The following is an 18096-nucleotide window of genomic DNA, read 5'->3' as shown; positions in this document are numbered from 1 at the left end:
GTGCCGAAATTGATTATATAAGATCATTATTAGTATATCACCACCATCTTCTGGAATGAAGGCGACGTCGGGGGAATGTCGTTGGAGAAATTACAGTTTTGATACGACTGGTAACATCATGTTCACTTTAATTGATGGTGAGCGTCGGCGCCCTCCAAGCAGGCAGCACGGGTTCGATTCCCGTCGTCGGAGGTTGTGCTGGGCTCCTCGTCTCCCGGGTCGTTGTACTTACGGCGACATAAAAGCCCAGAAAAAAAGACCCGAAAAAAGAAAGAAAAAAAGCAAGAAATAGCTTCTAAAAAGGACCGACGAAGAAGGAATAACATCGGGAATTACTAGGCCGAGGTGGATGCCAGTTCAAGAGACCCCAACTGGTTGGTTGTTCGGCATCCTCCTATCTGTTCATTACATCGCATTGTGTGTCTTGTATATCGCATTGTACATGTGTGTGTGTGTCTTGGGCAGATGAAAATATAATCTGTCGATAGACGATTGCCGATTGATGACCCCTGACAGCTTTCAATGAGGATTGTTTCACAACAATACTGTATAATTGGCGCTTTTCAAACACCGATGCAAGGCCTAGACATTAGGGTTCACCTGTTGTATGCAATGACGCGATATTACGTCGTCACGTCTGTACGCAGTCAGTTATCGATAGGAAATTGGAACCAACTTTGTTCCGTGAAGGTATATGATGAGCGATATGGTCACAATCAACTAAAAAAAATTCTGATCACTTCAACGTTTTCGTACGAAAGTCAGCAGAATCCCGCAATTGCCAATTCCATTCAATATTTTAGGAGCGTTTTAGGAAAATAATGCTATATGACAGGTCTGCTTCATACTTTGATACACTGTGGCGCCTCCCAAACTTTTTCGAAAACCGGCCGCATTACTCCTCTTGCAAGCTACCTCAGGTCACTGGCGTCTCAATTTTTAACACTTCCAGACGTGACGACATTGCTTCAAATTAGTTCTGTTATTCGCGATCGGGCAAATGAGGGCTAAAACATGGCGAACACTCGCTATGAAGAAGTTGACATCATTTTTTCTGGCTTAACAATAATAATTGAGTCAAGAGGCTGGTATATATATGCCGCACGAAATCGCCTCTCGGGCCGTACTTTTGGTACCATAAGGTAGGATAAACATTTCCTACACGCTCGTGACGCCAAACTACGACCCTAGGAGTGTGAAATTTCCCAAATGGTACCAAGATATTATACCGGTATAGTTATATTCGAAAACCTACCATCTCATCAGCTACAATCAGTAAATCAGAGGAATGCAACAGTTACCCACCAACCGTCATAAAGTATATAGTAAAACCGATACCGTCATTTTAGCAAAGATTTTAGCAAATTTCGAAAATACTTCAATTGCGATTCACATGTAGTTACATTATAGTAGTTTCAACCTCAAGAACTTTTGCCATCTTCGTCGAAAGAATTTTGGAGTAGCCTGATGACAGTACACAGTATAGCATTGAAGTCTTTTGCGTTGTTGAAAGACTGACAAATCATACGAAGAGATACGAGTCATCATTGCCTCCATATTCTGGAGCTACCATCCAACGGGAGACTTGTTAGGTGTTAGCCTATATATTCTACTTCAGTTTATTGGTATGATGTTAACTTATTCGGTTCATTGCGCGTTCCATTAATTCGCTCTGAGCCCTTACGTAGAATTCAAACCCTATTCGCTCAATCCAAACGTATCCGTTTAGCAATAGCAAACATTCACTGTGTGCTCATTCCTTCGCAAACTCGTCTACAAACTAAAGGTTGCGGCAATCGACCGATATATTCATTAAAATGCAACCGAATTCCTGTAAATTAATTCTCGTAAATAAGTACGTATTGCGTATAGTGATAAGAAGAATGACGGTGTGTTTCAAATAATATGGCACCCCTACAATGCTTCATGCATGCAAGCTATGACGTGTATACACATTACACAAGCCTTATATATATAACCTTATAACCTCATATAGGGTCAGGAATTTACGAAGCAACAACCGTAGCTTCTCGTGGAAGCTGTGCGATTTCCGTCACTACTTATTCGATCAGAGCGGCCGGAACACAATGGTCGATAAAGATCAAACAAATGTATCTTACCCTTGCATCAGTCAGCGCCCACTGGTGAGTTAGATAGGAAAAAGGGCATCCCACTTTTCTCCGTCAGCATGTTATAGAGAGAGAGAGATGATATTCTTTTTCGCCTGCACCATCGAGATGCTTTTTAAATTTTTAATTAAAATGTAGATAAAAATCCAAGTGTAGCTCTTGCAAATCTGTACGAGTCAGCAACTATTACAGAGATTGAACTTACTAATCTTCTCATTACACACTATCAATGTTCCCTCTAATTTTTCAAGAGTCTGCGCAAACCCGCTAACTCACTGCGCAGCCCCTCGGACAAGAGTGCGCAACCACCCTCTAATAGGATGATGATATCAACTACTGGGGGGCTCCGCCCCCCAGCCCCCTTTCGGTCTCTAGGCTTTTTCCGGTCCATATCATCTACATAGGATGCCCATTTAGTGGTTGCGTCCCTAAACGCGCGAAGCGCGAAAAAATTCTGCAATTCATGATTGCATCGGTCAATATGATCGGGAATTGCATATATATTGCTAACAATTTTTATCCTCTCCCTGCTCAGTGCTCGCATAATCAGATTTACCGGTAGTGCAGATCCAGTGAGGTGTGTTGGAATAGATAGGTCCTTTAAATAATAATAAAACATCTTCGGGCGTACCCGTTGGTATAATGACTTCGTTACATGATGCTATTTCGTGACCCCCTATCTGCTATGTAAAAAGATGCTGAAATCGCCAAAACGTACTAAAGTAAAAGACGTACACGATTTCAAATTGGTATTTCTAAACTTGTAAATAATGTTCCCCCGATATGGCATTTGTCTCGTTGTGGAACTCGGATCGCCAGGACATGAACATTCGGCGCCAGCCATTTAGGTGCCTATGGACATTGGACATTGGACATGGACAATTACACATATATTTGTATATATCGAAGTTTTCGGTCAGCACCGGGGCAGTATTTTTCGCCCAAGGTTTTCTCGCCGCTGATCGTTCTGGCTCACTTCTTGGAGTCGCATGTTACATAGCCTTTAACTTCATATGTCTTAGCGCGTCATGGTGCGGTAATGGCCGACGTTTCTATAAATCATGCGTAATTTTTGTTGGGAAAGGGTACCCAATAGTAAGATATCTGACAATAATAAAACGCGCGTAGCGCGAAAAAAAATTCCTGAAAAATTCAAAAAAATACACCATGATTTATGTTAATTCTCGAAATAATTTTGGACCCCCTTCGATCTCGGCTCCTCCAATTGGGGGGTTTGGGTGCGAAAGTTACGGTCCTGAGTAAATCTTACGCAATGTTCTTGCCACGCGGAGAAGACTATTCGTTAGTTTCTCCGAGATTAACTTCGAGCTAGCCCATTATTATTTATAACTTTGTTAAACGATGTTATTTCCCCATTCCTAGAAAATAATACGCTATTGAAATGATATCAGTATCGCTCACGCGTACGAGGCCATACTAAAAAAATATCTTCCGTGAGTCGCACGTGATTGTGAATTCTTATTTCTTCTCGGAGCGCAATAGTTACATTTGTGGGGCGCACTTGTAGCTCGATTTCAGACTTCAGTGATAACACTATTTTGCCCTGACAATGTTCCATCTTAATTTTCACGAATCTGCGCGCCTACGTTGTCCATTGGACAACAGTGCGCAACAACTATAAAAAAAAAACATCAATTCTGATTTTTTGTGCGCAGCGTAGATTTTCTGTGCGCAGAGACCGTTTCAGCACTGCGCATTTGCGCACGTGCGCAGCTTAGAGGGAACATTGGCGATAATCATAGTTTGAAATACTACACCAGTGGTTCTCAAATCTCAACGTGGGCGATATCGCCCACTAGTGGGCGATTTTGAGAAACAGAGAGGGCGAAAATGTTAGAAAGTTCGTAGCGATATATTTAATCAACAAGGCCCAATATGTACGCTTCTACATATGACGCGAAAATTGACTAAAAATTGGTCAACTCAACGGAAAGTAGACGCGGAAACCGGTATTCCGAGCACCTACTCGGAAAAATGACCTTTTAGTCAATTCACCGGCGATCAGAGTTAGGTGAATAAATTTCATGTTTATATGTCCTTTTTTTGGAACCGTAAACACTAAGCATAGGGGCCAAAATCTGTGTCGAGCTTGGTAAGGGGGTGATGAGTCGAAAAAGGTTGGGAACCACTGCATCGTACGAAACATGTGCTAGAACGCTAAGGGCATGTGAAAATGACATTTCCGTGACGTCGAGATCACCCCACAAGCATTTTCAAAAACAGCAATGAAATATGTGTGGTTAAAAATTCTCGGTTTTGCCCAGCCCCCATATATAATATCGATAAATCGTTAGATTTTGCAAACGTCCGGAGTAAAATCAATCGAGTCTCAATCAAAAAGTTTATTAAGTTGAAACAGAAACAAATCAAATATCAAATGTACGAAATGCGGCTTTATATTGCACGTATGTCGTATATAATGGTGCCAGTTTCACATTTCCACGCGAATCTCGCAATCGAATAATTTAAAGCAAAAACGAAGCACGTCGATTCGAGTCTTGAATTTCGCGACTCATTTCACCATCTGGCGTCGGCCAGTCCGGACAGTTCCCCGGTCTTTTTCTTTCTCGAGTTGACGGCTTCCTTGCCGATCACGCGGCGATCGTAAGCCAGACCGATAAGAGCCATGAAGTCGATGAACGCTGTCGTTAAATTAAGCTTCATACCGTACTCGCTTGTGGCGTAATCGTGCGGGAAGGTGTGATGATAATTGTGGAATCCTTCCCCTGTAATTTCAAAGAATGGCGTTGGAAATGTAATACCCAAAACGCAAGGTTTACGGAAACATTGTGCACAGATGACGTTACAACGACAAGCTTTGGCTATACGCCAGAACCTGGGGTGGTCACCTACCGAGAGCGATCGAGGCTGTGAGAATGTTTTCCGAAGGATGGATCCTTTTGTCGTACGGCTTATTTCCGTACATGTGAGCCAGGCTGTTGACACACCAAGTTGCGTGTAGCGTTAAACAATACCTCAACGCCGAAACCAAGTACGCGTTGACAAGGCTCTCGCCGGCTAAATACCAGGGGATGAGAGACGGTATCACGAAGCAGCAGGCAATAGCCAACGGCACGTAATATCTGAAATGACAACAAATATATTCCTCAGTTCACGTACAATCGCGCCGGTTTTATTGTTTGTTTATGGCATTGGAATCGATATCGCGTGGCTTGAAGCTATAACAACCGCCGACTGTTGGCGCTAGTGTGCCCTGGCCGTTTTTATGCCAATTTTAGCTACCCTCAAGTTGCGTAATTAGAAAAACTTTAGCTTTTCCAAATAAGATTAGCATCGGAGTTCGCAAAAACTTGAAAATGATTTAAATTTCCGATTAGAAGGAACTATAACAAAAATCAAGCTCAGCTCATATCAAATAGAGATCATTCTCATATGCATGAGAATAGCAAATGTCTGCACTCCAAGCTTGGATTGTTTTGCATTATACACGGTATAGTATACAGTTATCCTGTAGCATTTTCAGGAAAACCAGAAATTGGATTATAATTATAATTAAAGTTATAGCACAGAAACATTTCACAACTTAGATTCGAATTCGATTACCGGCATTTCGCCCTAATTTGTTTAATGATAATAATATAATACAAGTCTGATAGACGGGGAGATTCTACTAAGGTTCAGTGGATGTGGAGCCACACGAGGTCACTCTATCAAACAAAGTACACCGGACGCACTACCAACATAAGTCCAGCACCCTTCCGTTACAGGAGGTCATGCGGGTTTTATTGAGGTAGGTTTACTGGGCCTTGGCTAGGTCATGCGCCAACAGTAGGGCTCTTCAAAAATGACTTTTTTTTCTCAAATCGTACTGGCTACTTGATAAAATTGTTAGGTTACCTAATTTAAGCCTACACACAAAATTTGGTTCAATTCCAGCCAGTAACCGCTTTGCTACAGGAGAAGAAAGTTTCTATTTATTACATAAAAATAAATAATAAAAAATTTGAAAATTTTCTGTTCACCCCATGAAAGTGTTAGGTTGTCTATAGAAACGATGCTCACCAAATTTGGTTCAATTCCAACCAGTGGAAGCGGAGTTATTGCCGTCGAAAAATTTGGATTTGAATAAAATAGTAATTACGGTGACCGATTCTTTGTTTATTTATTATAGTTGTGCTCACCGTAAATACTATTTTATTCAAATCAAAATTTTTCGACGGCAAGAACTCCGCTTCCACTGGTTGGAATTGAACCAAATTTGGTGAGCATCGTTTCTATAGACAACCTAACACTTTCATGGGGTGAACAGAAAATTTTCAAATTTTTTATTATTTATTTTTATGTAATAAATAGAAACTTTCTTCTCCTGTAGCAAAGCGGTTACTGGCTGGAATTGAACCAAATTTTGTGTGTAGGCTTAAATTAGGTAACCTAACAATTTTATCAAGTAGCCAGTACGATTTAAGAAAAAAAGTCATTTTTGAAGAGCCCTAGCCAACAGTTGTTTCAGCTATTCCAACTTGGAGGATTAGAATTACTGAATTCGCAAAATCTTGGACATTAATGGGCATTATATAAAATCCGGAATTACAAAGAAAGATAACAAAAATCAAAGACAGCTCATATCAGATAAGAGTCTCATAAGCAAGAGGATGGTAAATGTCTGTCCGCCAAGCTTGGCTCGTTTCGCGCTGTACAATTTTGCTGCAGCATTTTCAGGAAAACCATATATTAGATCAGAATTAAAATTAGAGTGCACAGAAACATTTCACTAGTTATATCACCGGCGTTTTGCTATAATTAAAATGAACTAGTTCTCCGGATACGCTGGAAAACTCTCGTTTTAGGAATTACTTTGTTGGATACTGTATCTGACTTTGATGACTAGCTCATTCTAGTTGTCTAATTAAACACGTTGGAACGGAATACCCGTAATATAATTGTAATCTAATTTGTGAAATGGCTCTCATTTTCATTCTAATGTAATTTCTGGTTTTCCTGAAAACGCCACAGGAGAACCGTATAGTTCGAAACCAGTCAAGCTTGACGTACTGACATTCGCAACTCTCATGCTTTTGAGACTGAACCGTGATATGATTTTCTGTTCCATTTATATATCGCGGTTACAGCGTAAGTAGCAGAATGCTGTACCAGGTAAAACATACCTTCGTTGAAATGCTACGACCGGGTCGTGCAACAAATCGTTCACCAAAATGCCTCTTCCTTTCCTCACCACTTCTGGGTGCTTCCGCACCAGCAACCAACCCATGTGACTGAAAAAGAATCCCCTCGTCGCGTTGTGAGGGTCGGCGTTGGTTTCGGAGTATTTGTGATGGGTGCGGTGATCGCGCGACCAATCGAATATGGAATTCTGAAAGAAAAATCGCATCGCGGTGAATTAGGTTGTTTCATTTGTTTCGAGTGTCGAGCGCTGCACTGCACGGTGATAACTGGGGCGATTATGTTTTCACCTAAAAGCGGAAAATTTGACATATCGGCAATGGCTTGTACTACTAATGATTTCACTTGTTTCAGTCGCGTTGATCATCACGCTCACGCCGTGTCAATTGATTTGTTTCATTCGATGGTTAATGACTCACAATCAGTATAGATAGACAATGACCTGTCTACAACAGTCGGCCTGTAGAGTAGGCTACAAGGTCTAAAAGAGGGTTGCCCGACATATGAGCGATGGAGGGCTGTTCAAAAATAACTTTTTTTTCCGGATTCCAGCCATTCACTTATTAAATTGTCAGGTTACCCTAAAAACACTGTACACCAAATTTGGTTCAATTCTGACGAGTATAGGACTCCGCAGATCCAATTAAAATTTTTAATTTATTAGGGAAAATTTAGAAAAAAAAAATTCAAAATTTTCTGCCAACCCCATGAAATTGTTGAGCTGTCTTCAAAGACGATGCAAATCAAATTTGACTCAATTCCGACCAATAGAAGCGGTGTTATGTGAGTTTTTCGATGATAATTCTCGGTTTATCCACCGATCAAGGATAATCCGAGGATTATCATCGAAAAACTCACACAACTCCGCTTCTACTGGTCGGAATTGAGTCAAATTTGTTTTGCATCGTCTTTGAAGACAGCTCAACAAATTCATGGGATTGGCAGAAAAATTTGTAAATTTGTGTTTTTAATTTCCCCTGATAAATTACAAATTTTAATTGGATCTGCGGAGTCCTATACTTGTCAGAATTGAACCAAATTTGGTGTGCAGTGTTTTTTAGGGTAACCTGAAAATTTAATAAGTGAATGGCTGGAATCCGGTAAAAAAGTTATTTTTGAACAGCCCTGAGCAATGAGCATGCGACACAATGGAAAACGACAGTTCAGCATGGAACACATCAGCATGCGTCACTTCAGCATGTGACTGTATAACCCAAAAACTTACCCAAACCCGAAACATAGCCTAACCTAACCTAACCTAAAGCCTAACCCTAACCCAACCATAACCTATCCCTAACCCGTAATTTAACCCACATGCTCATGTGTCGCATGCCAAATTATCGCATGCCGAAGTCTCGCATGCCGTAATGTCGCTTGCTCATATGTCCACGGACCCTAAAAGAGACCTGGGCAAAGTGCGGCCCGCGACGAGATTCTGACTGGCCCGTGAAAAGTAGCCTGGAATTTAAAACAAAAAACCGTACTTTTGGATACTACTGTGTGAACTAAACCCAATAGGGCATAGGCTGTATAACTGAAACGGGTATGCGTTTACTTTTAAGTCTGCTTGTTTATATGTGTACTGTACGTACACCAGTGGTCGGGAACCTATGGCTCGTTGCCAAATATTTACTTTTTTACTGAATTGATCAATACTGCAGCGACTTATTAGTAAATTTCCATCACGGCCACAAAAATTATTCTCCTGGCAGTATAAACTTGTCTTTGAGAGGTAAAGACAATGCCGTCTTCTTCAGGTTTAGGGGCTAGGACCCCTTCTTTTTTTAATCCTCGAATTTAAATTACTGTCGCGCCGGCGACCAATGTCACTCGCGAATTTGATGTAGCGGACTCGAAATCTTGGATTCCGCGATACATTGATTGGTCAAAGAGAATAGCAGAAATGACGACGGCCATAAGACAACGCAGTTTTCAAATACACGTGGTCTTCCTTGATCTACGGCGACCAATGATCTGCCGTGGACGTGACGTTCACATGCAATTACAAACTCGAATTACAACCGGCGATAAAATGTATAGGCGTGTAGCGCAACGTCATATGTTACCGCCGAATACTTTGAGAATTGAGAAGTCAGAATCAGCGCGACATGCAGTTACGTTCGATTAATATTAGGTAGAATAAATTCCAAGCTATTTACACGATGAATTGCGTTATCAATGGGGAGCCTTGGCCCGTCCGTGCCTTACCTCTTATTCCGCGCTTGATTTTCGAATAATAAATATGCAAATTGTGTGAATTCGGGAGAAAATGCTTAAAATCTAATCATTCATAAACATCAATAGAAAATACCAATAGCAATTAAAGGTTTCACAATTTTCGTTCACTCATCCTGACGACAGGTGAGGCACTGCCTCACTTGCCTCCCTTGACCCCACGTCAGTGATGTATCACAGCTTAGAGTGGGTAGGCCTATTTACTGCTGATTTTTGGCTCCATCTACACATGTGATCATGGGTTCTAGCATTTAGAAGGAGTAGCGCAACGAACCTACGTTCTCGTAACTCAAGTTTCGCATGCTTAAATAAGGCAACCATGCTGCAGCATGATTAGTACGAGTTTTTACCGAAAAAATGTGGCGCACAAGACGAACCCCATGTAGTTAGTTCGAACTAGTGCTACCATGACGTAACGAATTTTCAATTATGACGTAGCAGTTGATTGACATGTATGGCTCTTTGAGAGTTAAAATGAAAAAAATAGGGTCAATATGGCTCTTCGGACAAAAAAGTTTCCCGACCTCTGGTGTACAGTGCACATTGCACAGTGTACGGACACGGACAGTGATTACGTAATAGCCTACGTATAGGTCGTATAATCAAGATTCAAATTAATGCAAATCGTAGCAAAGTATGCCGTAAGAATTAAAATCAAAAGTACCGCGTTCCAGATAGCTCAAAACTTGTTTGTTGCCATTGTTACACTAAGAATTACTCGGTCTGTGATTTAAATTGCCACGCCATGCGTTTCCAAACCATAATCCGTAAAACAATTTCAATCAGTGCAGGTGAGCAGCGGTCACCCAAAAACGATGATCATTGATCCAGGCATGTTAAAAATAGAGCCGAGGCGACAGACAGACATTTAAAGAAGATTCGGAGCACTAACTATTTTTTACTTTAGTTAGAGGGAAATCCGTAATTTTATTTTGTTGTGAGCAGGTCGCCGTGTTTAGAGGTATGATATTCTTTTTCGCCTGCACCATCGAGATGCTTTGACGACGGAGTTGCGATACGGCCCCATGAGGTCATCTAGTCTGCGCCCCCGGTTTTTTTCTCCTCCATGCTATCCGTGATTGCTGAGCGCCTAGCAGGATAGCTGCGGATACCAATTTTCGAGTCTTTGGTATGACCCGGCCGGGGATCGAACCCACTACCTACCGCTCGAGAAGTCGGACGCATAACCATTACACTACCTCACTATCTATTTTGAATCGGCATAATGAGAAAAACGCAGTGAAACACAGACACTCGTCGGCTGGCTGAGGCCTACAGAAAGCGCGGATTTCAGGGCATCTGCCAGCGAAGCTGTCAATAACAACTCGGCTACACACAAGTCGGGACCAAGACCAGCTTTGTAGTATCCAAAATACATTTTGACGTCTCCACAGAAAAAAAGGGTATGGGGTTATGCGATTGAAATGAATTAAGAATGCGCCAAGGAATATAGTTTAAAATTTTGGCTTGGCCCACCAATCTATTGTTTGCTTCTCACTTGGCCCGCCAGGAAATTTAATCGCTCATCCCAGGTCTAAAATGTCGAATAAGTTCCCCGACAGCGAAACCTGTCTACAACAATGAAATGCAGTTCGCAAAAGAATGTTGACTATATAACGCTACAATTGTGACAAAATTCAACTTCCTTTGACATGTCAAAAATAATCGCCCTAGTGCTAATGCTAACGCTACTGCACCAGACCAACTACCAACTAGGAATCGAGCATTAATGACGAAAATAAGTCAGGTATAGGTAACGTACGTCCCTCTTGCAGTCAGATTTCATATATGTTACTTTCCAATTTTCGTTGAGGAAGATTTAAACTAAAAATATTTGAACTGAATGTTACACGACAGACAACACTGATTTTGAAAACTATTGGGCACTAAATAGGTCTGGGTAAAATCAATTTCGGAGTGATTCGATTCTGAAGCGAGCATTAGACATCCGGTCGAGCGTTCGAGTGTCACTCATTATGACGTCATAACATTAAAAATGACGTGAAAAGTTCAAATATGTGGCTTTTATGCGACCACAAAGACTATAATGCCAGTTTAACATTGCATTAAGGATTATTTGGTAAATTTTGACCACAACTATTTCATTTCACTTTGTGACGATGCTGTGGGCTGAACACCACTTCGAAGATATGTCATTTCCACTAACGTGCGTATAGCGTTGTACTGCATGTTCAGTACTGGTAATAATTATTTATTAATAACTATTCGACCTGCAGAGCCATTGAGTTGCAAATCATGAGCAATATTCGTAAAGGAAGCCTCGCTTTATATGATCGGTGAGTCCACAGTCGATGCACGCCGGCCGTCACTCCGAGACCGCCGAGAAGGTATGTGATAATTCCTGAAATATAGCGATCCGTTTTTGGAAAACACACTCGTGCGATACCCATCTGAAGTTTTAGTTTTCACTATTGGCAGGGGCTGGTCAAAATCAAGTAGCCTACTCGAGTGATTCGATGCTCGATCGAGTATTAGGCTTCGATATATTAATATGCTATCACAACGCGTCTAATGCCAGTTTCACCCCACATAAAGGTAATTTGTAGCTTTATAATACATGCTGCGCACGTACGTGCGTTGTACTATATGTTTCGTATGCTGCGATACGGCCTTCCCCAGCGGAGAACAGTACAGAAACTTTATTTCTCGTGTATCAAATTAACTCATTAGTGGTATGGAGCGTATAATTTCACTTCCCGAAAAAAAAACGTCTCTCACCACTCGAATCGAAGAATTAGAATCAGTAGTCGATTGAGATTCTTGCACCACCTACTCAGGGGGTTGTGTTTCAGACCAGTGGTTCTCAACCGCCGGTCCGTGGTAAGTTTCCTGCCGGGCCGCCAAATATGTTGCACTCTGATATCTCAATTCCAAACGCTTGTCTGTTAATTATTGAATTGAACCATCAGATTTTAGATTGATTTCTAAATCGGAAACGTAGTTCTCTGCATGGTGTTGTAATACTCGTAATATAGAGTTCATGGTCTGCTTTAGTGTTACCGCACGTAAGTGTTGTTCCACTCTGTTTGGAAATAGCCCAATACAATTCGTTTAGGAGCAGTTGCATGTGAAAGCTATTAAGACACCTATAAACTAATTTCGTTAACTTTAGAAGTAGACGGTAGGCTACTTCAGTTCAGCGATATTAAGCGGTAGAGACTACCAAACAGAAACTCGCATTTCGTTCAAAGGCTACTGGCTCGATCAGCGCTTCCCCTTGCAAGACCATCGACGGAAACACGTTTAGCAAGTCTAATATCAAAATGCAGCATTGAATGAAGTTTCCAAATTTGATTTTTTGTTGCATACATTTTTCATAATTGCAATTTGGGTTAATTTTGATTATTGATTTGATTACCCGCAGCACTTCTTTTGCTGTTTTACTGGTCTGCAAGACCAAAAAGGTTGAAAACCACTGTTTTACACTACGTCCACTTCTACTTGAAAAGTTTTTTTGGATTTCGATTTTGAAAAGTAAAACGAAGTTTTGTGATGTGTCCGCGCGAATAAATGAAATTGTCAAAATAAACATCAGAAATATAGCCCCTGTATCGCGGTAAGTGAATATGGTTTCGAGGATCGTACCCATTTGTGGTGCCATCAGTGTTTTTGCGTCAGTCAAGAAGATACAACTCACGATTTGAAAAACATACACCTCCGATTCACTGCTTTAGCAGGGGTTCCCAAATTAGGGGTCGCAGCCCCAATGTTGTCGTTTGCCTATTCTCGGAGACGATAATTAAATACCAATGACTATTACAAGAATGTCAATTAAGCAGACGATATCGGCTGCTCATTTCTGAATATTTTAGGTCATTTTTCAAAATAGAAGAAAAAAGACCTCAGAGGAATGCGAACCCAGAAAACAAGGTATCAGCTCAGCCGAAGCGTCATTTTAAAGCGCCACCTACTATAGCGTAAGGTTGGTGTCTGGCCATACGGGAAAATTGCAAGCGACCGGTAGTGCTCTGAGTTAACAGTATAAGACATACACAGGACACAGCACGGTCGAATAAGTTATAGGTTGTTATCTGTGTTTCGCATGACGCAGAAATTCACATACTTGCCTACTTCAATTCGACATAGAAATAAATCATTCCAGAAGACCTAAATACGTTGCTATAGTCTTGATTGAGTTTGTTAATGTAAAGACGGGCGTGCGGGAAGAGTTCATAATTGCGTAATTGCTATTACAGCGCACATAGTCGCCAGCTGTCCCACATAGGCCGCGAGTAGGTTTGGGCGAAGGTGCAGACCAGTTTTCAGTAATTAGCACGCCAAATTTGGAGGTAGGATCGCGGAACATTTTCAAATCTAGATTTGGGGTCGCGACTATAATAGGTTTGGGAACCATTGGTTAAAGCATGCACCTCTCGACTAAATCTGCTTTTTATAAATACCAATTTGAGCAGTTTTCATAGCTTTGATTTTCTACTTCCAATTAAAATAGTTTTGAGATGTCTAGGGAATGACTACTTCGACTTGTAATTGAGCCAAAATTTACCGTGTTCTGTACGCTTATGCTTGAGCAGCAACGCTACCTCTTCCATTGACTAACATAAATGTGGCCTTCTCCCTTTGTCAACCGGCATAGTCAAAATAATCGTGATAATGACATACGATGACATCATCTTATCCGCGTGAGTGCCAAACGTTGCAAGTCCAAAGTATGCCCTAAGTCAATACTTAAATATTTGATTACCACGGTACGGCGGTGATCAGCATGACGTAACTGTGACAAATTCCGCCATACAAGCGTATTGCTCATCCTACTGCGTTGCGCCACATGACCTGACGAACTTCTGGCTTCTTGGGCAAGTTTGATAAGTTTGAACTACATTGGCAAATATTTAACCCCGCTCCCAGTCGAGAAAATACATACACATATATGGATTATATGTCCGTAATGACCATATCACATTAAAATATATTGTTATACATATTATTGCATATAGGCCTATGAACGTATTAGGCAGTGCTTCCCAATATTTTTCAGCTTGCAAATGTTATTGTACGAGTCACAATGATCTATATGACCAAACGAAAGAAAAACAAATTATTGAAAGAGAAAATAAACCTAGTGTAAACATGCAATTTACCATAAATACGACAGTTGAGCTTGCATATTATATGTTATATCATATCAAGTCTAGGCTTTATTGGCTTGATTTTCCTACTTGGAAAATATCCAGAAATGCCTAAAAGTGTGGTACACCTATTTTCAACCAACCGCGAAATGTAAGATCATCAGAATTCCATAAGTTTATAACTATGAAACTGCGATCATATTCATTAGATTTCTGGCATTCCGTAATAACCAAAAGCAGCAGTCTATGATATAGTGTGTTGAAAATTGTAACATTAAGATGTGCTTTGCGACCCAATTGAAATAGCTTCGCGACCCTCTGATTGGAAAGTACTGGTATAAGATGGCCAGCTTACTTGGTGGTATCGCTGGCCATTACTTCACTGCATTATTTCTCTTATTTTGAAAATAAGTTTCTGTTTGTCTGTCTTAAATCGGCCTGATGTATGTATGACGTGTTTGTTTGTATTGTCAAGGAAAGCACAATCAAATTCATGAAAATGAACTACACGGGTGTGAGTTTTTGACATAAACCTCAAATCGTGTTCATATATATCCAAATTTAACTGTCAATAGCATATTCCATTGTTTCGTCATTACGATATTAGGGCCAAAACGGGTCAATGACCGAAAATAACATCATCGAACGCGGCGATGCGCATCGTACGCCACTGAGAATAAACTCGAGCCACCTCTCCGACAAGATCAGTTTGTTCACGGCAACGCGTAATAAAAGGCTTGTAACATGAAGATTATTGAACACAGCAATGTATATTCAGTTGGCAATGCGCCCTACAATCTTACCTAATGTCACAGTAAACGCCTTGAAATGAGCAGCTCTCGAAATAGCGTAAATGCTAATCACATGCAGACCCGACAGGAGAATGACGTTTTTCCATATGATACGCTTCGGGTACAATTTCGGGTCCACATCACCTTAAAATACAAAGTCACAAATTAAACAAAATGGAAATATTAGATTTTACGACATGCTTCGGGCTGCGTAGGCAAACAAAAACAACCTCGTCAAATTTTAATTATATATTAAGTTCACAAAGACATTGGACTCTTGGCGTTGGCGGTAAGATATGTCATGAGATCGGTTTGCTCCAGCGATGTACAAGATTGCAAATGGTTTTGTGAAAACTGTATAGCATTGCCACAAGTAATATGTTCATATTTCTGTACAATGTTTCAAATTTGGCTAACCGCATTTACGGACGTTCGCTCCTGGTGAGTCAGTGGATAAGCTCATAGTGGAATAAATTTGGCGCTACTAAGACATTGCATGGTGAAGTTGTGATGTGCTTCCTGCTTCCTCCATTGCAGCAGCATCGAAGTTCTGTTATTTCTAAAACCTTATTTACATTGTACAACGTTTATGATATCCACGGAACATCATCTTCATGAAGATAGTTCTAACTAAGTTTGAACCTTCGCAGTCGAGTATACCCTATTACTACCGGTCGTAACACGCCACTCCAGAATTGTCGCGTGACTTTTGTCAAAGTGTGCGGTTGTGTAGTAGCATGGTTGCGACATCAAAACGACAATCTCCCATCTCGAGAACTGGTTTTAGACTTGTGAACAAAGCATTCCCTCTCTAGGGAGACCTCGTTCGTGGATGCACCATAATGGCGGAAGTGACACAGACTCCCTATGAAATATCGATTGTTTTCCGGCGATGAGTACTCTCGGTTACAAAGCGGGCTATGTAGGAACAGAAAGTAAAGCAAACTGGAGATACAAAAAGATACCCAAAGAATCAGTAGGTCGGAGAATTGTGGATCTTGTATCGCAAGATATTCATGATCATACGATTGAATGGTATATTCATATTGAAATAAATACTAATATTTTCGGCTGACACTCGTCAGGGAGAATCATCAGCAACTAGTAGAGAATCGAAATTTGAACTAACCCAACCTTAACCCCAACTTTTAACGGCATGCACATTGCACATAAGTGTCTCACGGAGCAGTAAATTCCTCCAAACCTGTTGCATCCAGTTCGCAGACATCTTTTCCAGATTCCGTCTGTTGTACCTCGCTATCGCCAGCCATTTCCACAAATTAATTTGTGCGGTGGAATCGTTTTGTAACTATCGTACGCAACCTGTACCGACGAAATTTAATAACATGAACGGTCATTTCAGCCACACCTAAGTTAGTAAAGCGACTTCTGTCAGGCACGTTTTATCCTCCACGCGTAACATGACGTTGATCTCATATTTATCATTCTCCTTCTATAGCAGTCTTTTCAGTACAACATACCGGTATGTAAGAGCCAAAAGCCATTGCGATTCGCTAAGTAAATATACAGCATTATCTTTGATTCAACATTCGCGGCACTCCGCCCTTGCCAACAACATTGACAACATCCGATGAAGATTTTTCTTCAAATCAAATGCTGCGATAGTCGTACGATCTTATAGCGCCACCAGATCAACGGGGAATTACCTAAAATTGTTTTGTCTCGTTTATAGTCCACGCTGTGAGCACGTAGTGATCACGATCACGAGTAGCTCACTATCTCCCCTTGTCAACTGACTACATTGAGTAAAAGGGTGTCGAATAAACTATACGTCTATTCTCAAAGTGAGCCCTATACAACTTTATAATTTTAGTTGTATAATTGGACTAATTAGAACGAAACGCCGGTACTCTAATCTAATCGAGTTTGTGAAATTTTCTATGCTCTGCTTTCAATTCCAATCTATTTTATTGACTTTAGATACGCTTTGGAGTACAGAACCTCATAATCCATTTGCATAATAAATTTAGATTTATTCACGAAGCTTATCGATGACACTCATTAGAGGATACCGTCAGCAATAATGCGAGCAGTCAAAAAACTATGTGTAACAACAATAAGCATCGATATTTATGACGTCACACAGGTTCACACGATGTTATTTCCAATTCTGTACTAGTGGCTGACGATTATCCCTGACGTGTGTCAGCAGAAAATATTCGGGTTCATTTCAATTCGAATATATTATTCAACAGGGTAAAATACACAATTCGAAATACGTGTCTCGAATTTTGTAATTTACCCTGTGTGCCGTAATAATTAGCGATGCTTATTGTTGTTAAACAGTTTTTAGTACTCGCATTATTACTGACGAGTGTCCCTGATCCCCTGATAAGTGTCAGCCGAAAAGCTTCAGGAATGCATACAGTCTCTATAATCGTAACATCAAATATGACGTCACCATTCTTTACTAGTTGCTGGCGATTACCCCCAATGATATATATATCATTGATTACCCCTGACGAGTGTCAGCCGAAAATATTCGGGCTTATAATTATAACGGTTTTCCTGAAAATGATGCAGGAGAATTGCTACAAATTTCTCATTAGTGCGTGTTGTTCCGTGCGTGTAATTGTTTATTTACAAATTGTGCTGCTACTATAGTACCGTATGTCCGTATACTTCGTAGTTTGTTATTGTTGCCATTGA

At 40.7% G+C, this 18096-nt stretch overlaps 1 protein-coding gene across 1 annotated transcript; it reads right to left on the bottom strand.

Annotated features, from left to right (window-relative positions):
• Nucleotides 1-4477: 4477 nt before the first annotated feature.
• On the bottom strand, nucleotides 4478-17319 carry LOC145446099 (stearoyl-CoA desaturase 5-like). The gene is made up of 7 exons (XM_080324285.1): nucleotides 17164-17319; nucleotides 16631-17093; nucleotides 15439-15570; nucleotides 11759-11889; nucleotides 7277-7482; nucleotides 5004-5233; nucleotides 4478-4876 (listed from the first exon to the last, which is right to left on the bottom strand). The coding sequence occupies exons 2-7, from the start codon at nucleotides 16695-16697 to the stop codon at nucleotides 4668-4670; spliced, it is 975 nt and encodes a 324-aa protein (XP_080180411.1). The 5' UTR covers nucleotides 16698-17093; nucleotides 17164-17319; the 3' UTR covers nucleotides 4478-4667.
• Between the last annotated feature and the right edge of the window lie 777 nt (nucleotides 17320-18096).

The sequence above is a fragment of the Botryllus schlosseri genome, chromosome 9, assembly GCF_051294905.1.
Source record: "Botryllus schlosseri isolate E-star chromosome 9, Bs_hap1, whole genome shotgun sequence".
NCBI lineage: Eukaryota > Metazoa > Chordata > Ascidiacea > Stolidobranchia > Styelidae > Botryllus > Botryllus schlosseri.
Note: the sequence above shows the minus strand (reverse complement) of the source record. Positions and strands in the feature narration are given on the sequence as shown.

Excerpts from the sequence above, each read along its gene's own strand:
- LOC145446099 (XM_080324285.1), bottom strand. The coding sequence starts at position 16,697 with ATGGCTGGCGATAGCGAGGTACAACAGACGGAATCTGGAAAAGATGTC. Across the intron at positions 15,571-16,630 it reads CTGCGAACTGGATGCAACAG|GTGATGTGGACCCGAAATTG; the intron begins GTTTGGAGGAAT and ends TTGTATTTTAAG. Across the intron at positions 4,877-5,003 it reads CACAGCCTCGATCGCTCTCG|GGGAAGGATTCCACAATTAT; the intron begins GTAGGTGACCAC and ends TTGAAATTACAG.